At 36.2% G+C, this 22073-nt stretch overlaps 1 protein-coding gene and 1 pseudogene across 29 annotated transcripts in view; both read right to left on the bottom strand.

Moving 5' to 3' along the window:
- Positions 1-808: 808 nt before the first annotated feature.
- The window catches only part of DLG1 (discs large MAGUK scaffold protein 1), a 273708-nt gene continuing 252443 nt past the window's right edge, over positions 809-22073 (bottom strand). For all 29 annotated transcript variants that reach the window (XM_019448747.2, XM_019448748.2, XM_019448759.2 and 26 more), the window contains 3 exons: positions 15539-15648; positions 3536-3627; positions 809-2651 (listed from right to left, as the gene is read on the bottom strand). In XM_019448747.2, the coding sequence (XP_019304292.2) occupies positions 2545-2651; positions 3536-3627; positions 15539-15648 (309 nt within the window). In that variant the 3' untranslated portion in view covers positions 809-2544. The remainder of the gene's footprint in view (positions 2652-3535; positions 3628-15538; positions 15649-22073) is intronic.
- LOC128777463 (U6 spliceosomal RNA) lies at positions 18356-18456 on the bottom strand (annotated as a pseudogene).

Here is a 22073-nt window from a genome sequence, read left to right on the forward strand (position 1 = left end):
AGCTGTGATAGGAATGACTTGTTCCATGGGTCTGTCCTTACTTATTGTGTGACTCTGGGCAAGGGCCTTCATCTAAGTCTGTCTCTGTAAAGGGGCACTAAAATAACACAATTTGAGTCACAGTGCCTTACACAGTAGGGGCTGAAAACAAGGTAGATTAGAAAGAACTTGGGGCAGAAAGACTTGGATACAACCACCAAGCACTGCTGCTTACTAGCTTGTCACTTGGGCAAGTGATTTCACAGAGGGGCTAGTAACTCTTAAATTCTTATCTTTTAAAATTAAATGATAATATACTAAAGTGGCTATTACACAGTAGTACTAAGCAATTAGTACTTTTATTAATAATTCTATACAATCTAGAAAGTTGCACAAAAGTTAGTATTTTCTTACAAAAACATCACTTAACAAGGACATCCGAAAGCAATGTAATACACATTTTAAGAGTTAAATGGCACTGTTTTCATAATCTCTTGGTATTTTATAACATGTAACCAATAAATACTTCAAAATGGCTTATGCTGGCTGGGGTCTTGCTGCAGAGTGATTCTGGGGCTCTTGGGCTCATTTTACAATAATTTTCTTCTAGTTTTATGTTTGGTAACAACTTACTATAATTAGCATTATAGCCATAGTATATATTTCAATGTGTTAACATACTCAATTCCAAAACCTATAGAAGAAATTTGATTAGGTTTCCTAATGGCCCATGAAGTCTGTTTGTAAATTACATGATGCTCCAAGTTCGAAGAAAATGTCAGCTTGTAAAATATTATTTTCTTTCAGAATTCAAGACACATTTAACATATGGATTTTACAATAAAGTTTATTAGCTGTTCTCCTCTTTCTCATAAATGGAATGGATAATGTTGATAATCCTTTACAAACCAGTACTCATTTGTTTAAGAAACTGTAATGAGGAGGTTGTCAAAAACACATATTTAATAAACTCCAAAAAGCAAAAGGAAGGCAAACAATATTATTAATATAAAAGACCAGAGAAGTTGATTTCTGAAATCCTATCTACCTTTCACTAAAATTTCTTAAAATTGCCCACCATGAAGATCTGTGCAACTCTAATGCAGAGCAGCTACAAGAGGTGAAAGGTGTGCAGTCTGAAGGGAAAACACACACACAAGGCTTTTCCTTCTTTGTCTACCAGTGAAAGGAGAAGTGGAAGGAGAGGCAGAGGGCCAAATCCAAACCCAATGACAAGAACAACAGTAACAAAGAAACCCAAAACAAAACCAGGAACCATCTGAAAACTTCTGTAGAAAAGAGGAGAACATGCCTATACTTTTGTATGTAATCTAATTTCCCTAAAGGTTCTTTCCACAACCACCATATCCCTGTTTTCAGTTCACGTGATTAAGGAAGATAAAGTCTAATCAATTAATATTTAATTTAAAAACCAAACAAAAAGTTAAGAGTAGGTGGCAAAAGAAAAAATATATTTTAAATATATATATGTTTGTGTGTGTGTGTGTGCAACTATGTAAAGAAAATAATTCCCATAGTTACAGAGTTTAGTTAAAGAAAGTTTTATATATATTTATATATATATATATATATATTTTATTATAACAAAATAGGCAGTTACTGTGGGTAAAATATTCATTAAAATCTGATCCCTAAGAATACATTTAAAGTTTTAGACTAGGAATTGGACTCCTTTTCCATTGCCATGGGTACTACATCATCACTAGAATGTCTGTTCTGCCTGTATTTACGTCTATGAAATTTTCTCAACCTTCTGTGTAAAAGGTGAGCTCCCCTAGCACCTAAACACGGCCTCAATTCAGAAACTGTGATGATCATTATGTTTGAACAACTTTTGTAAGACACTATAAATAGTGTTGCACAAGTAGATTAAAAACATTTAAACACTGCTATTCCTAGCAAATGTACTAAGAACCCTCAAACAATAAAAGACTTGAAGAACTCTTATGAAAAATGAATATCCCTTGTGAAATAATGCAAGTTAACGTAGACATTAATTTTGAAATTAAAAACCATATATTTTCCTTATTTGTCTATAATGAAATATTGGCTTTGATAACACAAGTCAACTGAGAAAAGGACTTGAGAGTTAATATATTGGCCAAACCATGCTATTAAAGTTAAGCGTGCACTGTTGCTCAAAGTTTACTAAATCACTGTTTAACACCACTTTTCTTTCATTTATACTGAAATTTGAAAAGAATGTATATAAAGCTTTTCTGAAAATCTCTTAAAGTTACTTTCCCTTAAACATTAAGGAATTTTACCACAATTTCCCAGTCTCCCCAAATCCTTAATAGCTGGTCAGGCCATTCCACCTTTAGTTCTGAAAAATGGCCACAAACCAATAGCGACATAAAGTAATACAGATGCTACAACTTGAAGGAGACACCAGATGTCAAAACTAAGCACAACCATAGACCATGATGAGTGGGATATGATTCAACATGGAAGGAGTATTGCAGACAGACTCCAAAAGGAAAGGGCAAAGAAATGTCAAAGAAAATGAAATCGTGGAAAAGAGAAACCGAGAAACATCAGTCTTCATAACTTTTCTTTTGCTGGAACCCATATGTAAGGACCAGACTGTTCTTCTATGATCTGCTTCACTTGGTTGTAAATGTCTTCCAGCGTATCTCCCTGTACAATAGCTGTAACAGAAACAAAATCAGAAACCTCCATTAACTGTCTATCTTTACCATCACAATCATTGGTGAAATAGAAGCTAGGTCTTAGAACTAGTTATTCATCCAGCAAGAGACCATTTATGTATTGTTTGCTTAGTAGTAAGTGCTCATTTCATTAATTTTCATATTTGAAAAATGTAAGAATTTTTATTTTAAATGCTGATTGAAAATGAGACTTGGCAATTTTTACTTAGTTTTGTGTATTTGGAAAATACACACTGAAGTATCTAGAGGCAAAGGGGCATCTGCTTGCAAGTTACTCTTAAATGTTTCAGAAAAAAATTAAATGTGGTAAAATGTTAACATTTAGAAAATATAGGTGAGAAGTGTATGAGAATTGCTGATACTATTCTTGTGATTGTTCTAGAAGTCTGAAATTATTTTAAAAAAAGAAGGAAAAAAGCACTTGAGTTACAACACCAAGGCATGTGATGTACTTATGAACACCTGAGGAATACTTTAAAGGACAAAATGAATGGGAGATTTGGGAATTGCTACCCACTCATTTCTTTTTAATAGTATCTTAAAATGGATCAAAATTTATGAAGTGTAAGGGAAAAGTCAGTTTCACAGAAGAAATCAAGTCTGAATCTATTTTTCTCCAGTCTAGTATGTCCTAATCAGCAACTTAAGAAACACTAAATTTCAAGATTCCTCATCAGCACTGCCTAAGTTAGATGAATTATTCTGAAAACCACAGTATTAATTACATAGTATTAACACCTAGTATTAGCCACAGTAAATAATTACTGATAGATGTGGGCATAGTTCAAAATCCGTTTCAATAGGTCAGTTCATATGGCTCCAAATCAAAATTCTATTAGGGCACTGACACACATGATGCCAACCTGTGAAATGTTCAGTAAATTCTTGTTCCAGTTTCATGGCTCTCTCAAATGTCTTTCTGGCTTGTTCTTCTGTTAGACGCTTATTCATTTCCCTATGCAAATAAATTTAGGAATTGCTAATTAATACATTATAATACTTTTTGAAAAAAGATGACGAATTAGAAGAGACACATAAAACATAAAATCATGAAAAGTTGAGGTTTGTTGAGAATATATATATGTCATTAAAATTAGATTTAGGGGCGCCTGGGTGGCTCAGTCAGTTGAGTGTCCAATTCTAGATTTCAGCTCAGGTCATTATCTCAGGGTCACAGAATCGAGGCCTGCATCAGACTTTGTGCTGAGCGTGGAGCCTGCTTAGGATACTCTCTCCCTCTGCCCCTACCCCACTCTCTCTCTAAAAAAAAAAAATTGGATTCAGTCACTAAGTATATAGCTTTATGCTTGGAATGACACAGGGTTTCAACACACTTTTGCATTGGCTCAAGGCAGCCAAAAAAACTAAGCCTTAATGTCATAGTTTTCACTCTGATCAAAATTTCATATTAAGATCTACCTACCAATTTACAGGTAACAAAGGAGACACATGAACATATCGAAGAACACCATGAGAAGGCAATCAGCAAAATATAGTCTAGGGAGAACTTTGCAGAAGAAATGATTTAACGAATAAATTGAAAAAAAAAAGAGAGATGGAGGGAGAGTCTATAGATTAAAATACTTAACAACCAACTGTCACAAGTAGATCTCACCTGGAACTTGATTCAAACCAATTGAAAAAACATAAGCAAAACTTATGAAACAATCAGGAAAATTTGAACTATCTGATGATATAAAAAGTTGTTTTAGGTGTGACATCATAGAGATGTTTTCTTTTTAAGCTTTTAATTTTTTTTAATGTTTATTTTTGAGAGAGAGGGACAGAGAAAGGGGGAGGGGTAGAGAGATAAGGAGACACAAAATGAAGCAGGATCCAGGCTCCCAGCTGTCAGCACACAGCCCGACGTGGGGTTTGAACTCACAAACCATGAGATCCTGACCTGAGCTGAAGTTGGATGCCTAACCGACTGAGCCACCCAGGTGCCCCTATTTTTATTTTTTAAATATTTATTTATTTTGGGAGAGAGAGAGAGAAAGCACAGGCCGGGGGAAGGGCAGAGAACGAGGGACAGAGACAATCCCAAGTCCAACACAGGGCTTGGAGATCATGACCTGAACTGAAATCAAGAGTCAGAAGCTGAACCATCACCATAGAGAGGTTTTCCAATAACAGAATTCTTATCTTTCAAACATATAAAGAAATATATAGATAAAACCATATAATGTCTGGGATTTGTTTCAAAATAATCTGGTGCGGAGGGGTAGGGAGGTGGTGGGATAGATGAAACAAGATTGGTCATAGATGGTAATTATTGCTGCAGCTGGATGATGGGTATATGAGAATTTGTTCCCAACTTAAAGGGAAAGCATTCAATATTTCATCATTAAATATGATGTTTGCATATATGTATATGTATATGTATGTATATTAGAAACAGTGTGAGCAGGGAAGAATGGCAAAGGGAGAGAGAGACTTTTTTTAATGTTTATTTTTGAGAGAGAGAGAGAGAAAGAAAATGAGCAGGGGAGGGGGGGCGGAGACAGAGGATCCAAAGTGGGTGTTGTGTTGACAGCAGACAGCCTGATGTGGGGCTCGAACTCACGAACTATGAGATCATGACCTGAGCCAAAGTTGGACACTTGACTGATTGAGCCACCTACATGCCCCTAGAGAGAATTTTTAAAGCAATTTTTTAGCTTTTTCAAGTTATGTGTGGAGCCCAATGTGGGGCTCGATCCAACAACCCTGGGGTCATGACCTGAGCCGAAATCAAGAGTTGGATGCCCAAGTGACTGAACCACCCAGGTGCACCAATGCTTGCTTTGATATTTTGTAAATGACCTTCGTCAGATTAAGGAAATTACCTTCTGTTCACAGTTTGCAGAATGTTTGTCATGAATGGATGTTAATTTTATTAAATGCTTTTTCCGCATTTGTTAAAATGCTCATATGTTTTGGATCCTAAAATCTGTTAATGTGGCACATTTACATGGATTTTAGAAAATTAATTAAAATTGTGAAAAAAATATACATAACATAGAAGTTATTATTTTAAACATTTTTAAACATACAGTTCACTGGCATTTGTATCTTCACATTGTTGTGCAACCATTACCACCATCTACTCCTGCAATTGTTTTCATCTTGTGAAATCAAAACTATATTAAAAATAACTACCCATTCTCATCTCCTCAGCCACTGGCAACCACTATTATACTTTCTGTCTCTGTAATTTTGACCACTCTGAGTACCTCATGTAAATGGAATCATACAGAATTTGTCTTTTTGTGACTGGTTTATTTCACTTAGTATAATGCCTGCAAGGATCATCCATGTTGTAATATACTGGAGAATTTCCTTCCTTTATATTAAATTTATTTTGTGTTTATTATTTTTTTTGAGAGAGAGAGAGAGAGAGAGAGAGAGAGAGGCAGGCAGGCAGGCAGAGAGAGAGGAAGACACAGAATCCAAAGCAGCTCCAGGCTCTGAGCAGTCAGCACAGAGCCCGATGTGGGGGCTCAAACTCACGAACCGTGAGATGGTAACCTGAGTTGAAGTTGGACGCTTAGCCAACTGGGCCACCCAGTTGCCCCTCCTTTATATTTATAGACCATATTTTGCTTATCCATTCATCCACTGATGGGTGCTTAGGTTTCTTCCACATTTTAGTTATTGTGAATAGTGCTACTATAAACATGAGTGTACAAGTACTTCATCAAGGAAGCGGTATATACCCAAAAGTGAAATTGCTGGATCATACGGTAACTCTATTTTTAATGTTGGAGAAATCACCATACTATTTTCCACAGCAGCTGTGCCCTTTTACATTAATTCCCACCAACAGTTTGAGAGTTCCAATTTTTCCATGTCCATGTCAGCAACTTGTTTTTTTGACAATAGCCATCCTAATGCATGTGAGATAGGACCTCATTGTAGTTTTCATCTGCATTTCCTTAATGATTAGTGATGGTAGCATCTTTTCATGTGCTTATCAGCTGTATCTTATTTGGAGAAATGTCTATTCAAGTCCTTTGCTCATTTTTGAATTGAGTTGTCTTCTTTGTTGTTTTAGTTCTCTCTATATAATGGATATTAATCCTTTATTAGATAATATGATTTGCAAATACTTTCTCCCATTCTGTGAATTGCCTTTGTACTCTGTAGATAGTGTCTTTTGATATACAAAACTGTATTATTATATTTTTTAATGTTTATTTTTGAGAGAGAGAGACAGAGTGCAAGCAGGGGAGGGCAGAGAGAGAGGGAGACACAGAATCTGAAGCAAGCTCCAGGCTCCGAGCTGCCAGCCAAGAGCCTAACACGGAGCTCGAGCCCACAAACTAGGAGACCACGACCTGAGCTGAAGTCGGATGCTTAACTGACTGAGCCACCCAGGCACCCCTTATTATTATTTTAGAGAGAGCATGAGTCTGTGAGTTGGGGGAGAGCAGAGGGAGAGAGATCTTAAGGACTCATGCCTAGCGTGGAGCCTGACATGGGATGGGGCTCTATCCCACAACCCTGGGATCACAACCTGAGCCAAAATCAAGAGTCAGATGCTCAACTGACTGAGCCACCCAGACGCCCCCAAAATAAAATCTTTTAAAAATAGTAAGAGGCGCCTGGGTGGCTCAGTCAGTTGAGCGTCTGACTCTTGATCTTGGCTCAGGTCATGATCTCACAGTTCGTGAGTTTGAGCCAGGTGTCAGGCTCTGTGCTGGCAACACGGAGGCTGCCTCAGATTCTGCCTCTCCCTCTCTCTGCCCCTCCCTTTCTTGTTTTCTCTCTCTCAAAATAAATAAGCTTAGACAAAAAATATTTTATTTTTAAGTAATCTCTACACCAAACATGGGGTTCAAACTCACAACCCTGAGTCACATGTTCCATAGACTGAGCCAGCCAGGTGCCCCGATATACAAAACTTTAAAATATTCATGGAATCGAATCTGCTTTTGTTGTTACCTGTGCCTTTGGTATCAGATCCAATAAATCAATGCCAAATCCAATGTTGTTTTCTTCTAAGAGTTTTACTCTGTTACATTGTTACATTTTACTTTTGTTACATTGGTCATTGATCCATTCTGAGTTAGTTTTTGTATATGGCGTTAGGTAAGGGTCCAACTTCATTCTTTTACATATAGATATCCAGTTTTCCCAGCACCATTTGTTGCAAAGACTGCCCTTTCCCCCACTCAGTGGTTTTGCATCCTTGTCAAAAGTCATATATAGGGCAGTTTACTTCTGACCTCTTTATTCTACTCCATTGGTCTTTCTAATTTCATTTTTTTCCCATCATGATAAGCATACTCTTTAATCCCCATCCCCTATTTTCTCCATCCCTCTACTCACCTTCCCTCTGGTAACCATTAGTTTGTCCTCTATAGGACAGTTTGTTTCTTGTCTCTTTTTTCCTTTACTCATTTGTTTTGTTTCTTAAATTCCACATATGAGTGAGATCATATGGTATTTCTCTTTCTCTGACTTACTTACTTTCTCTGACATTATACTTTCCAGCTCTATTCATGTTGTTGCAAATGACAAGATTTTCTTTTTTTTATGGTTGAATAACATTCCACTTTATATACATACCACCTTTTTTTAATCCATTCATCTATTGATGGACACTAGGGCTGCTTATAGTTTGGCTACTGTAAATAATGCTGCAATAAACATAGGGGTGCACTGGTGCACATATCCCTTTGAATTAGTGTTTTCGTATATTTTGGATAAATACCCAGTAGTGTGATTCTTGGATAATAGGGCAGTTCTGTTTTTAATGTTTTGAGAAACCTCCATACTGTTTCCCACAATGGTTGTACCAATTTGCATTCCCACCAACAGGGCATGAGGGTTCCTTTTTCCTGCACATGATTATCAACACTTGTTTCTTGTTTTTGATTTTAGCCATTCTGACAGGTGTGAGATGATATCTCACTGTAGTTTTGTATTCCATTGGTCTTACATATGTGTTTATACCAACAGCACAAGTTTTGGTTACTGTAGCTTTGCAGAGAATTGTGAAATCAGGAAGTCTGAATCTTCAAGTTTGTTGTTGTTCTTTTAAGACTGTTTTGGCTATCTGGGGTGGGGGGGGGGAGGGTCTCTTGAGATTTCATATGTATTTTAGTATGGGTTTTTCAATTTCTATTTTTAAAAAATTTTTAATGTTTATTTATTTTTGAGATTGAGAGAGACAGCACAAGTAGGGGAGGGACAGAGACAGAGGGAGACACAGAATCTAAAGCGGGTTCCAGGCTCTGAGCTGTCAGCACAGAGCCCGACGCGGGGCTTGAACCCACGAACTATGAGATTGTGACCTGAGCTAAAGTGGGACACTTAACTGACTGAGCCACCCAGGCACCCTGGGTTTTTCTATTTCTGCCAAAAATGTCATTAAGATTTTGACAGACATTGCACTGAATCTGTAGATCACTTTGGGTAGCACTGACATTTTAACGACATTAAATCTTCTAATCCATGAACATGAGAAGTGTCTCCATTTATTTATATCTTCTTTATTTTCTTTCAGCTATGTTTTGTAGTTTTCACTGTATGTGTTTTTCTTTCATTTCCTTGGTTAATTCTTAAGTATTTTGTTCTTTTTGATGTTATTGTAAATGGAATTGTTTTTGTAATTTCCTTTTCAGATTGTTCATTGTCCACATATAGAAATGTAACTGGTTTTTGTGTTGATTCTGTATGCTGCTACTTTGCTGAATTTATTTATTAGTTCTAATAGTTTTTATGTGCAGTCCTTAGGGTTTTCTACAGATAAGATCATATCATCTGCAAACGGATAATAATTTTATTTCTTCCCTTTCAATTTGGATGCCTTTTATTTTTCTTGCTTAATTCCTCTGGCTAGTATTTCCAGTACCTATGTTGAACAGAAGTGGTAAAAGTAGGCATCCTTGCTTTGTTCCTGCTCTTAGAGAAACAGCTTCCAGTCTTTCACTGTTCAGTATGATGTTTGCTGTGGGTTTTTCACACATGGCTTTTATTATGTAGAGGTAGTTTCCTTCTATTATTTTGTTAAGTGTTCTTAATCATGAAAGGGTATTAAATGCTGCCAAATGTCTTTTTTCCCTTTTTTAAGGTAATCTCTACACCCAAGGTGGGGCTTGAACTCACGACCCTGAGATCAAGAGTCACATGCTGTACCAAATAAGCCAGCCAGATGTCCCTGTCAGATGCCTTTTCTGCACCAACTGAAATGATCATGTGTTTTTTCCTTCATTTTTGTTTCCTTCATTGTGTTGTTATATTATGTTGATTAATTTTCATGTCAAACCACCCTTGTATTCCAGGAATAAAACCACTTGGAAATGGTGTATAATCTTCTTAATATTTTGGTGAGTTCTATTTGCTAGTATTTTGGTGAAGATTTTTGCATCAGTGTTCATAAGAGATACTGGTCTGTAGTTTTCTTGTACTATGTTTCCTTCTCTTGTATTATGTATCTCTTTCTCTTCATTTTTTTGAAACGTTTGAGGAGGATTATTGGCATTAGTTCTCTAAACGTTTGTAAAATTTACCAGGGAAACCACTAGCTCCAGGGGGCTTTTCTTTGTTGGGAGGTTTGATCACTGATTCAATCTCTTTAGCAGTTATAGGTCTATTCACATTTTGTATTTCTTTTTGATTTAGTCTTGGCAGGTTTGTGTTTCTAGGAATTTGTTCATCTAATTTATATAATTTTTTGGTGTACAATTGTTTATAGTACTCTTATAATCCTTTTTATTTCTGTAGAATCACTGTCTTTTTAGATTTTAGGAATTTAAATATTTTTTTCTCCCTTTAGTCCACCTAGCTAACAGGTTGTCCTTTTGTTCTAATAATCAACTTTTGGTTTCACTGATTTTCGCTACTGTTTTTTATTCTTTTGTTAATCTCTGCTCTAATCTTTATTATTTCCTTCCTTTTGTTAGTTTTGAGTATAGATTGTTCTTTTTCTAGGGGTAGGGGCTTGCAACAATGGCTATCTGCCTCCATGTCTGCACTTCCACAACCAGAAGAAGCAATCAGCTATTTGAGCACAATTCTCTAAAATTGGGAGAACCGAATCCTTATTGCCCACCACCTTGGCCCCCACAAACTGCTCAAGGAAGGCATGTGTGGCCCTGCTATGGGGTGAAGGTGGGGATATGGGTAGCTGCTACCAGGTTAAAAGCTGAGATTAACGAAAATGAACCATTCAAAACTTCCCTTAGAAGCTGCAAGCCTTCAAGACTGCTGCATTTCAGAGTAGTTACTTCTGACAGATTCTGTTAAGTCCAACTGCTCTCTAGGTGGGGAAGTGTATTCCTGGTGGTTCCTACTCCACCTTCTCTCTAGCTCCACCACTGGTTAATTTTTAAATGTTTACCTAACCTTGCATTCTTGAATAAATCCAACTTGGTGGTTATATTTTATCTTATTAAAAAAAATTAACTGTTGAACTCAATTTGTTTATATTTTGGTAAGGATTTTTCCATCTATATTCATGTTAAGATTGGCTTATCAGAATTCATTTCCTTATCATATTCATTTATTTTACATAAAATTAATTGAAGAATCTGGGTAAGATCTGTATTACTAAGCTTTTGGCAGAATTTAGTAAGTCCTGTTGGCCTAGTGTTTTATTTCTGGGAAGGTTTTTCATAACAAAGTTAAGTTCTTTAGTAAGTTTAGGACTAGCTTTTCTATTTTTTTTTTTTCCTTTTCTATTTCTTAAGACTTTTTTGAAGTTTTTTAAAAGTATAACCTTCAAACATAGAAGACAATCGTAAATATATAGCTTGATGAATTTTTACCAACTTACACTTACCTGTGTATCATCTAGTACCTAGATCAAGATACAGAATATTATACCAGCAATCCAAAATTTGGATGTGCTCTTTCCAGTCACCTACCTACCCTCAGAGTAACCTCCATTTGACTTATAAAGCAATGATTAAGTTTGGAATCACAGAATATGTATAAATACACACATATATGTGTATACACACACACACACACATACACACATATGTATACACACACATACATACATATATATATATACACACACATATGTATATATATGTGTGTGTGTGTGTGTGTGTGTGTATGTCTGGATTTTTTTACTCAAAATATGTTTATGAGATTCTTCTATACTTTTGTGTGCAGTTGGGAGATTGCTCATTCTCATTACTGTAGAATATTTCATTGTGTGAATTTATGTATTCACTGAGACATTTGGATAATGTTTTTGGTTATTTTCAACAGTTCTTCTGTCAGCAATATAGTACATGTCTTTGGTGAACACATGTAAACATTTCTGTTGAGTATATACAGTTTTAGGAGATACTGTAAACAGTTTACCAATGTGGATATGCCAATTGATAACTCCTTATCAGTGCAATGAGTTTCATTTGTTCCATATCCTTGCTAATGATTGATGTTTTCTTTTTTTTTTTTTTAAGCTATTTTGGTGTGGGGGCTAGTATATGACATTATGGTTTTTTTTTTTTAAGTAGGTTCCATGCCCAATGTGGGGCTTGAACTCAGGACCCTGAGAACAAGACCGCATGCTCTACCAATGGAGCCAGCCAGGTACCCCAAGGTTATTTATTTATTTATTTATTTATTTATTTATTAAGTTCTATTTATTTATTTTGAGAGAGAGCAAGAGAAAACAGAGTGCATGTGTGCGTGCATAAACCAGAGGGGGTTGCAAAGAGGAGAGACAGGATCCCAACCCAAGCAGGCTCTGCACCATCAGAGCAGAGCCTGATGTGGGGCTCAAACTCAGGAACCATGAAATCATGATTCCTGAGCCAAGGTCAAGTTGGACACTTAATCAACTGTGCTGCCCAGGCACCCCACAACATTATGGTTTTAATTTGCATTTCCATGTTTAATTGAGCACCATTTCTTATGTTTATTTATTATTTGGATATACCCTTTTGTGAAGTGTCCAAGTTCTTTGATCATTTTATTTGATGCGTAGTAATATTTCCATTTTCATTCCTGGTATTATTTATGCCTTCTTTATTTTCTTTTTTTAACCTCTGTTATTAATGGCTTATAATATTTTTAAAGAAAACATTTTTCATTTTGGTGACCCTGTTTACCATGTTTGTTTTCTATTTCATTACATTTCTACCTTGTTTGGGTTTCACTTTTTTTTTCTAATTTCTCAAAACTTTAGATTTTTAATATCTATTTGATTTCCTATATTCTTTCCTAATATTTAAGGCTGTGGATTTTCCGTTATTAAGGCTATTGCATTTTCCAAGTTCATTCACTTGACAATTTCATTACCATTTAGTTCAAAATATTTATTAACTTATGCTGTGATTTCTTCTTTGGCCCATCCAGAAGTACAATGCTTAATTTCCAAATACATGGGAATTTTCTAGTGATATTTTAATTATTGATTTCTATTTTAATTTCACCATGGTCAGACAATGTTTATTTCCAATCACTGAAATTTGTGGCTTAGCATATGATTAGGCTTGGTAACTGTTCTATGTGTACTGGAAATTAATGTGTAAATTCTTCAGATACTGAATGCAATGTTTTTTACATATGTCAGTTAGGTAAGGTTTTTACTTTGTGCTGTTCTATATCCATACTGATTTTTTGTTTTATTATTCTATTACTTCCTGACTGACATGTTAAGTTCTCCCACTATGATTCTGTATTTTTTTCTTTTATAGTTATCAATTTATGCTTTACATATTTTGAGACTATATTATTAAGTACAAATGTATGTATGAATATACCTTCCCGATTGGGTCAACCTTTCATTTTTACAAAATGTCCATCTTTATCTCTAGTAATGATTTCTTGCCTTTAGGTATATGCTGATAGCAATATAAACCAGCTTACTTTTGGTTAATGTTTGCATGGTATATCTTTTTTCTAGTCTCTCACTTTCAGCTTTTCCATAGCCTAATATCTAAGGTGTGTCTTATGAAAGCAACATGTAGTTGATGGGTATCATAACACACGATTTTAAAATATGGCACCTTGGCCTGCTGAATATTTTAAGCTTAAAGGAATTTGAAAGATGGCAGGTATATGAAGGACTCTGATCTTCCCCAAGGCGGGTCAAAATCCTCATGTGAGAGGTGGTATTCTTACACTTGGAGGAAATAGGCACCCTTATCTCCAAAGATGGAGGGATACTGAGAGGAATTTGAACAAAAAGGCCTTGATAAATTTCCCTAGTTTGCTATTCTTAGCTCATATTCTTTGGTACTGTGACATTTTCCCATGACTGTCCATTTGTCATCAAACCTAGTATAAAAATGCTCAGGTTTAACTGTTTCTTTGGGTCTTCCTTTACTTATGAATGCTCCCATGTCACATAAAAGTTGAATTTAATAAATTTTGTATGTTACTCTTTCGTTACAGAGGTCCAAGTGAAAACCTAGTAGAGGGAAAAGAAATTTTTTCCTCTCCTACAAATCAGCATATAGTTATTTATTTTTACTTCCACCATTCTGACAATCTTTGTATTTAAACAATTAAAAAAAAATGTTTATTTATTTTTGATGGGGAGAGAGACAGAGTGTGAGAGGGGTAAGGGCAGAAGAGAGGGAGACACAGAATCTGAAGCAGGATCCAGGCTCTGAGCTGTCAGCATGGAACCGGATACAGGGTTTGAACTCACAAGCTGTGAGATCATGACCTAAGCTGAAGTAAGAAGCTTAACCGACTGAGCCACCCAGGTGCCCCACAATCTTTGTATTTTAATCAGACCACTTAGTCTAGCATTAAGTTAATGAAAAATGTACTTGGGTTCATTTAAAGCATCTTACTGTCTGGGGTGCGTGGGCAGTTCAGTTGGTTAAGTGTCTGACTCTTGATTTTGGCTCAGGTCATAATCTTTTTTTTTTTTAATTTTTTTTTCAACATTTTTTTATTTATTTTTGGGACAGAGAGAGACAGAGCATGAACGGGGGAGGGGCAGAGAGAGAGGGAGACACAGAATCGGAAACAGGCTCCAGGCTCCGAGCCATCAGCCCAGAGCCTGACGCGGGGCTCGAACTCACGGACCGCGAGATCGTGACCTGGCTGAAGTCGGACGCTTAACCGACTGCGCCATCCAGGCGCCCCGGCTCAGGTCATAATCTTGAGGTTGTGGGACTGAGCCCTGCATTGGGCTCTGCACTGAGCATGGAGCCTGCTTGGGAATTCTCTCTCTCTCCCTCTCTCTCTGCCCCTCCCCCTGCTTGTGCTTGCTCACTTTCTCTCTCAAAATAAATAAATAAACTTAAAAAAAAAAATAAAGGTGGTGCCTGGGTGGCTCAGTTGGTTAAGCGTCCGACTTTGGCTCAGGTCATGATCTCCTGGTTCGTGAGTTCAAGCCCTGCATTGGGCTCTGGGCTGACCGCTTGGAGTCTGGAGCCTGCTTTGGATTCTGTGTCTCCCTCTCTCTCTGCCCCTCCCCCGCTCGCTCTCTCTATCTCAAAAATAAACAAACATTAAAAAAATAAAAAGGCATCTCAGTGTCTGTATCCTTGTCCCATCTGTTCTGTTTCTATTTGCTCTTTCCTATCTTCTTTTAGTTTTATTTACATTCGATTTCTGCCCTGTATTATAAATAGGTATACATTATTTTATCTTTTTAGTGGTTACCCAGAACTACACTGCCCCATTCAGTACTTATTAGCCACATGTGACCATTCAGACTTAAAATTCTAATACATATTACCTTATACTTTAGTATATTAATGTTGATGATGATGATAGGTATGTTACAGAACGCTTATTTAATCCTCACAATAACCATATGAGGAGGGTATATACTACTATTTCCATCTTACAGATAAGGGAACGGAGACACAGGGAAGATAAGTAAATTACCCAATATAATAAGTAACAGACTGGATTTGTACTTAGAGACTCGTGCCTGAGGCATTTACACTTACATGATATTTTCCATGGATTTGGGTTTAATAAAAATGGAGATTGGGTAAAGTTGTGCAATCTGTAATCTCTTTATGGCATTTCCAGAGACATCGAGGATACAATGTTTGCCCTAAAATAGAGGAAATAAAGAAGAAAAACAAGTGAACTAAGTATTTTCAATCATTTCAAAGGTACATTTCCTACAGGTACAAAATATGGATTATGGTATGTTTGGATCCTGTTCACTTTAAGCAAACTTGTCATTTCTGTTAGCAAATTTCAGAGGGGAAATGAAGACAATGAATGATGACTATGAATAATTAATTTTCCATTTTCAAATATTACATTTAAAAAGGAATGAAAATACAGTTCCCTTACTCCTAGCTTTCATAGATTGGTCTCCAAATGGCAACCAATATGGGGTTCCTAACTTATTTTACCAAGAAAAATAAAACACCCTAAACACCTAATAAACCACCTTACTACAACCACCATTTCATAAAACAATACATAATCAACAAGAGGGAAAATACCTAAAATGAAGAAGAATCTTTAAAACTGAATAAATTGAAATTTATAAAACCTTATATACCACTAATTTATTTCTCATTTTATTGGGGACTTTAACACAAACTGGCAATTGGGGACCCCACTTCTGGATTTAAGACACTTTTCTGAAAATGCATAAATTCACTTACAAAGGCCATTTGGATTTTTAATAAAGATGAGTGTGTTCATGTTAAATAGGGTAGTAATCATAACTTATCAAATAGATTTTATTGTATTTTAAATTACATACTGCCTTATCATGCATTTTATAATCTAAGGGCTTAAGTGTACTTCAATAAACAATTTCAATTTAGTAGGAATATTTAAAATAAAAAATTTAATACTGTATAAGACTTCAAACATATAGAAAATAATAGACACAGGGAACCTGGGTGGCTTAGTTGATTAAGCGTCTGACTTTTGACTTCAGCTCAAGTTATGATTTCACAGTTTGTGAGTTTGAGCCGCACGTTGGACTGTGCTGATAGTGTGGAGCCTGCTTGGGATTCTGTCTCTCTCCCCTTCTCTCTGCCCCTCTACTGCCTGCATGCGTGCTCTCTCTTAAAAAATACTCAAAAAAAAAAAAAAATTAAAAAAAAAAGAAAATAATACACACATATGTACCCACTATCTATTTTTATTAGACATTAATATTTTATGTGATTGCTCAGGAATTAAAAAAATGCTATGCTGAAACATTAACATTCTATCATGTTTGCTTTATTTTATTCCTCTCTATATACATACAAAACAATTTGAGAGTAAATTGCAGACATAATACTTCACCCCCTATTTCCTAAAAACAATGACATCTCTTATATAATCACAGTACAATTTCAGTTGGCCATCTAATGTCCTTTAGTACAAAAGAAAAAAAAGTTCCTGGTTCAGGATCCAACCCAAGATCATACATTGCATTTGGTTGTAATGTCTCTTTAGTCTGTCAATCTGGCATAGTTCTTCAGTCTTTGTCTTCCACGATCTTGATATTTTTGAAGAGTACAGATTATTTTCTTTTTTCAAAGAATATGCCTCAACCCTGGTATACCTGATATTTCCCATGCTACACATTTTGGCAGGAATACCACAGAAGTGATGCTGTATCCTTCTCAATTCATCATATCAAGATGCATATAATATCTATTTGTCCCATTACTATGCTAGTGATGTTAATTTTGATCACTTGTTTAAGGTTTTATCTGCCACGTTCATTATAAAATTACAATTTTTTTCCTTTGTAACTGGTAAGTATTTTGGGGGAGGATTTGTTGAGATGTAAATACCCTGTTTCTCATAAGATATTAATTCACTCACTAATTTTAGCAAACACTGATAGTTCTTGTTTGAACTATTATTATGAACAATTATTACCATGGTGGTTGTCCAGGGAGATCTCCCAATATCATCATTCTTCCTATCTTAATTAGATATTCTAATGTTAAGGCAAAGCTTTCCCTTCTATCAGTTTATTTATTTATTCATGTACTTATTGGTACCATTATGGATTCTTGGATCCTTATTCTTTTTTATTTTAACTTTATTTTTTATTTTTTTAAATTTACATCCAAATTAGCATACAGTGCAACAATGATTTCAGGAGTAGATTCCTTAGTGCCCGTTACCCATTTAGCCCACGCCCCCCCACAACCCCTCCCATAACCCTCAGTTTGTTCTCCATATTTATTAGTCTCCTCCGTCTTGTCCCCCTCCCTGTTTTTATATTATTTTTGTTTCCCTTCCCTTATGTTCATCTGTTTTGTCTCTTAAAGTCCTCATATGAGTGAAGTCATATGATTTTTGTCTCTGACTGACTAATTTGACTTAGCATAATACCCTCCAGTTCCATCCACATAGTTGCAAATGGCAAGATTTCATTCTTTTTGATTGCCAAGTAATACTCCATTGCACGCGCGCGCGCGCGCGCACACACACACACACACACACACACATATATATAGTACATCTTCTTTATCCATTCATTCATTGATGGACATTTGGGCTCTTTCCATACTTTGGCTATTGTTGATAGTACTGCTATAAACATGGGGGTGCATGTGTCCCTTCGAAACAGCATATCTGTATCTCTTGGATAAATGCCTAGTAGTGCAATTGCTGGGTCGCAGGGTAGCTCTCTTTTTAGTTTTTTGAGGAACCTCCATACTGTTTTCCAGAGTGGCTGCACCAGCTTGGATTCCCACTTATTTTATTCTTTATGTTATAATTAGTTATAACCATTTAAACATTTTGGCCACTTGGGGGCTCCACAGGCTGGCTTCTGTGTCTTTTTGACATATCCATATTATTCTTTGTGTGATATCCTTGAGCAGGAGCCATGCTAATCTTCTCTGTATACTTCTAATTTTAGTATATGTGCAGCCGAAGTGAGCACCACATCTTAATTTTATATACGGATAACCTTACTCTAGTTTTTTTTAAGTGACTTTCATTTTATAATTGTCTTTAATTTTATAATACTTTATAATTTATTTTACAAAATAAATTTTATGATAGATTTTGTATGGTTTCCCAGGTATACTACTATCTGAAAATCTAGCTAGTTTTACTTTCCCCCCAGTTCTATGCCTCTAATTGATTTCTCTGGTCTAACAGCATTGACTAATGCCTCAAGTACAATGAATACCTTGGGTACAACGTTGAATAGTAGTGGAGATAATAGACATCCTTGCTTTGTTCTTCAACATAATGGAATTTCCTCGTATTTTGCCTTGTATTTTTCCCATTAAATATTTAAAAGTAAGAATATGTATCCATCCATTCATCCATCTAAATCTCTCTTTTTTTACAGCTTTTAAAAATTTATTTATCTCTACACCCCACGTGGAAGTTGAACTCATGACCTGGAAATCAAGAGTCACATGCTCTTTTGACTGAGTCAGCCAAGTGCCCCATCTCCTTTTCCTTTTTAAAAGTAACACCAATCTCTGTATTTTTAAGTTTTTCTTCCCCCTGGTAAGGTACTGAATTCTACCAAAAGATTTTTAGGCATCTGGAAATTTTTGATTTTTCTCTTTAGATCTGTGGTAGATTATATTGATGAATTTCCTAACTTTGAGCTGACCTTAAATTTCTTTAATCCCATTTGGTTATGGTGTATTAGTTTTGCAACGTGCTATGGGATTCTGTTTCCTAAAATATTTAATGTTTTTGCATTAGTATTTGTGATATTGGTCTATGATTTTTTTCTGTCTCTAGCTGGCTTAGATATCAATATACTTGCTTCATAAAAAGAATGCTCTTGAACAGTTTGTAGAGCTCTAGAACAGTCTAACCTTTGGGATTAGATAGAATTCTCCTGTGAAGCCATCTGTGCCTGGTGCTCTTTGTGGGTGGGGTAGTTCCTTGATAACGTGCTCTATTTCTTCTAAAGAAAGCTTTCCATTTCTGACAGGTCAATTTTGGTATACCATAGTTTTCTAAAAAAATTTCCATTGCAACCAAGTTTTTTCCCCCTCATGTTTCTTTATTTTGACAGAGAGAGAAATAGAGACTGATCAGGGGAGGGGCAGAGAAAGAGGGAGACAGAATCTCAAGCAGGTTCTTCACTGTCAGCACAGAGCCTGATGCGGGGCTTGAACTCACGAACTGTGAGATCATTACCTGAGCTGAAATCAAGAGTCGGACGCTTAACCAACTGAGCCACCGAGGCGCCCTGCAACCAAGTTTGAAATTTATTTATATACAGACACCTGCATGGCTCAGTTGGTCCAACTCTTGGTTTTGGCTCAGGTCATTATCTCATGGTTTCATGAGTTTGATCCCCACATCAGGCTCTGTGCTGGCAGTGCAGAACCTACTTGGGATTTTCTCTCTCTCCCTCTCTGTCTCTGCCCCTCCACCACTTGTGCTTTCTCTGTCTCTCAAAATAAACAAAAAATATTATTTATATACAGATATAGAAAGTAGTCTTGTGATTTCCTCTTATTTCAATGGTATATTCCCTTGTCATTTCCTGTTTCTATTACTTGTTATTTTTCTTAAAAAATTCAGGTCAACTCATGGTTTGTCTATTGTGTTAACTTTTTCTAGATTTTCTACTTTTCTATTTTCTACCTTAAATTCTTAAAAAAATTTTTTATTAATTACTTTTATTGTAAAAAAGAATATATGTGAGTTGACAATTCAGAAAGGATATAGTAGGGGTGCATGGGTGAGCATGGGCTCAGTCAGTTAAGTGTCCCATTCTTGATCTCAGCTCAGGTCATGATCTCAATTCGTGAGAACCACTGGTCTGCTGTTATTAGAGATTATCGTTGTATGGACGTATGTTCTCTTTTCTCCAGAAGTGGATCATACGGTAGGTGTATGTTTAAACTCTTTTTCAAAGTGGTTGTATCATTTTATTTTCTCACCCAGCAAAGTCTATGAGAGTTCCAATTGCTCTATAGCTCTGTCAAAGCTTGGTAATTCTGATGGGTGTGTAGTGGCACCTAATTATGGTTTCAATTTGCATTTCCCTAATGACTGATTATGATGGATGTCTTTTCATGTTTTTATTGGCCATTTGTATATCTTCTTTAGAGAAATGTCTTTTTAAATACTTTGCCCATTAGAAAATTTTTTTATATACTAGATTGAACAAAGAGTAGTAATTATGAAAAAGTAACTAAAATGTATGAGGAGACTAAAGGAAGATAGGGGTTACTTTGGTTAAATTTGTTTGTAAAAATTCAACTTGGCCTTGACTCCCTGTCTGTGGTGATGAGAATGTTCTTTTCCTCCAGATGCAGGGGAGGGTCTGTTACATATGGGAGTTTTATCTCCTGTTTTCAGGAGGAAAAGGGGAAATCATTGTGCCTTTCTTACACCTGTTGTTTTTCAAGTGCCTTTAGCTCAAAATAGTCAATATATCAAACTGGCGTATTTTGGGGTGGAATATTCTGAGCCCACTCTAAGCCCTGTGTTACCCTCGGTCTCACTCTGGGGAACTCAGGTGGGCTTTAGAATTGGTGTACAAGGTGATGGTAACAGCCTGTGGTGGGGTGTGTGGGGTGTGGTGGGGTCAAAATGTGCACAAGAGTAAAACCAACTCAAAACTCTACCTTTGTATCAATGGTTACCAGAGGGGAGGTGGGTATGTGGGTGGGTGAAATAGGTGAGGGGATTAAAGAGCACACTTACCACGATGAGCATGGAGTAATGTATGGAATTGTTGAATTACCATATTGTACCCCTGAAGCTAATATAACACTGTATGTTATCAACACTGGAATTAAAATAAAAAACTTAATAAAAATAAATAAATAACATAAAAAAAAGAAAACTTTTTTAAAATTCGAGGGGGGGGAGGGGAAAGAGGGAACAGGGGAAAGGGGGAGAGGGGGGGAGAGGGAGAGGGTGGGGAGACAGAAAGGGGGGAGAGAGAGAGAGAGAGAGAGAGAGAGAGAGAGAGAGAGAGAGAGACAGACAGACAACAGTGAAGGGGCAGGGAGAAGAAGAGACAGAATCCCAAGGAGGCTCGGGCCTTATCAGCACAGAGCCTGACATGAAGCTTGACCCTACCAACTGTGAGATCATGACCTGAGCTGAAACTGAGAATCTGATTCTCAACTGACTGAGCCACCAAGGTGCCCCAATAGTTTGCCCATTTTTAAATTGGGTTGTCTTTATTATTGTAAGAGTTCTTTACATGTTCTGGATAAAAGTCTTTCATGAGATGAAAATATATGTATGATTTGAAAGTATTTTCTCCTACTATATGACTTGTCTTTTTATTCCTTTAACAGTGTTTTTTAGGAGCAGAAGTTTTAATTTCGATGAAATCCAATTTGTCATTATTTTCTTTTATGGATTGTGTTTTTGCTATACTATCTTAGAAACCTTTGCCAAAACCAGTCATTAAGATTCTTCTCCAATGTTTTCTTCAACAAGGTTTATATTTTTAGGGTTTACATTTATAATCTATTTTTAGTTAATTTTTGTATATGATATGAGGCATGGCTAGTCAATTGCTCCAGCACCATTTGTTGAAAAGACAATCCCTTTCTC

This window comes from Panthera pardus, unplaced genomic scaffold, assembly GCF_024362965.1.
Source record: "Panthera pardus isolate Hobbes unplaced genomic scaffold, ASM2436296v1 HiC_scaffold_16, whole genome shotgun sequence".
Taxonomy (NCBI): Eukaryota; Metazoa; Chordata; class Mammalia; order Carnivora; family Felidae; genus Panthera; species Panthera pardus.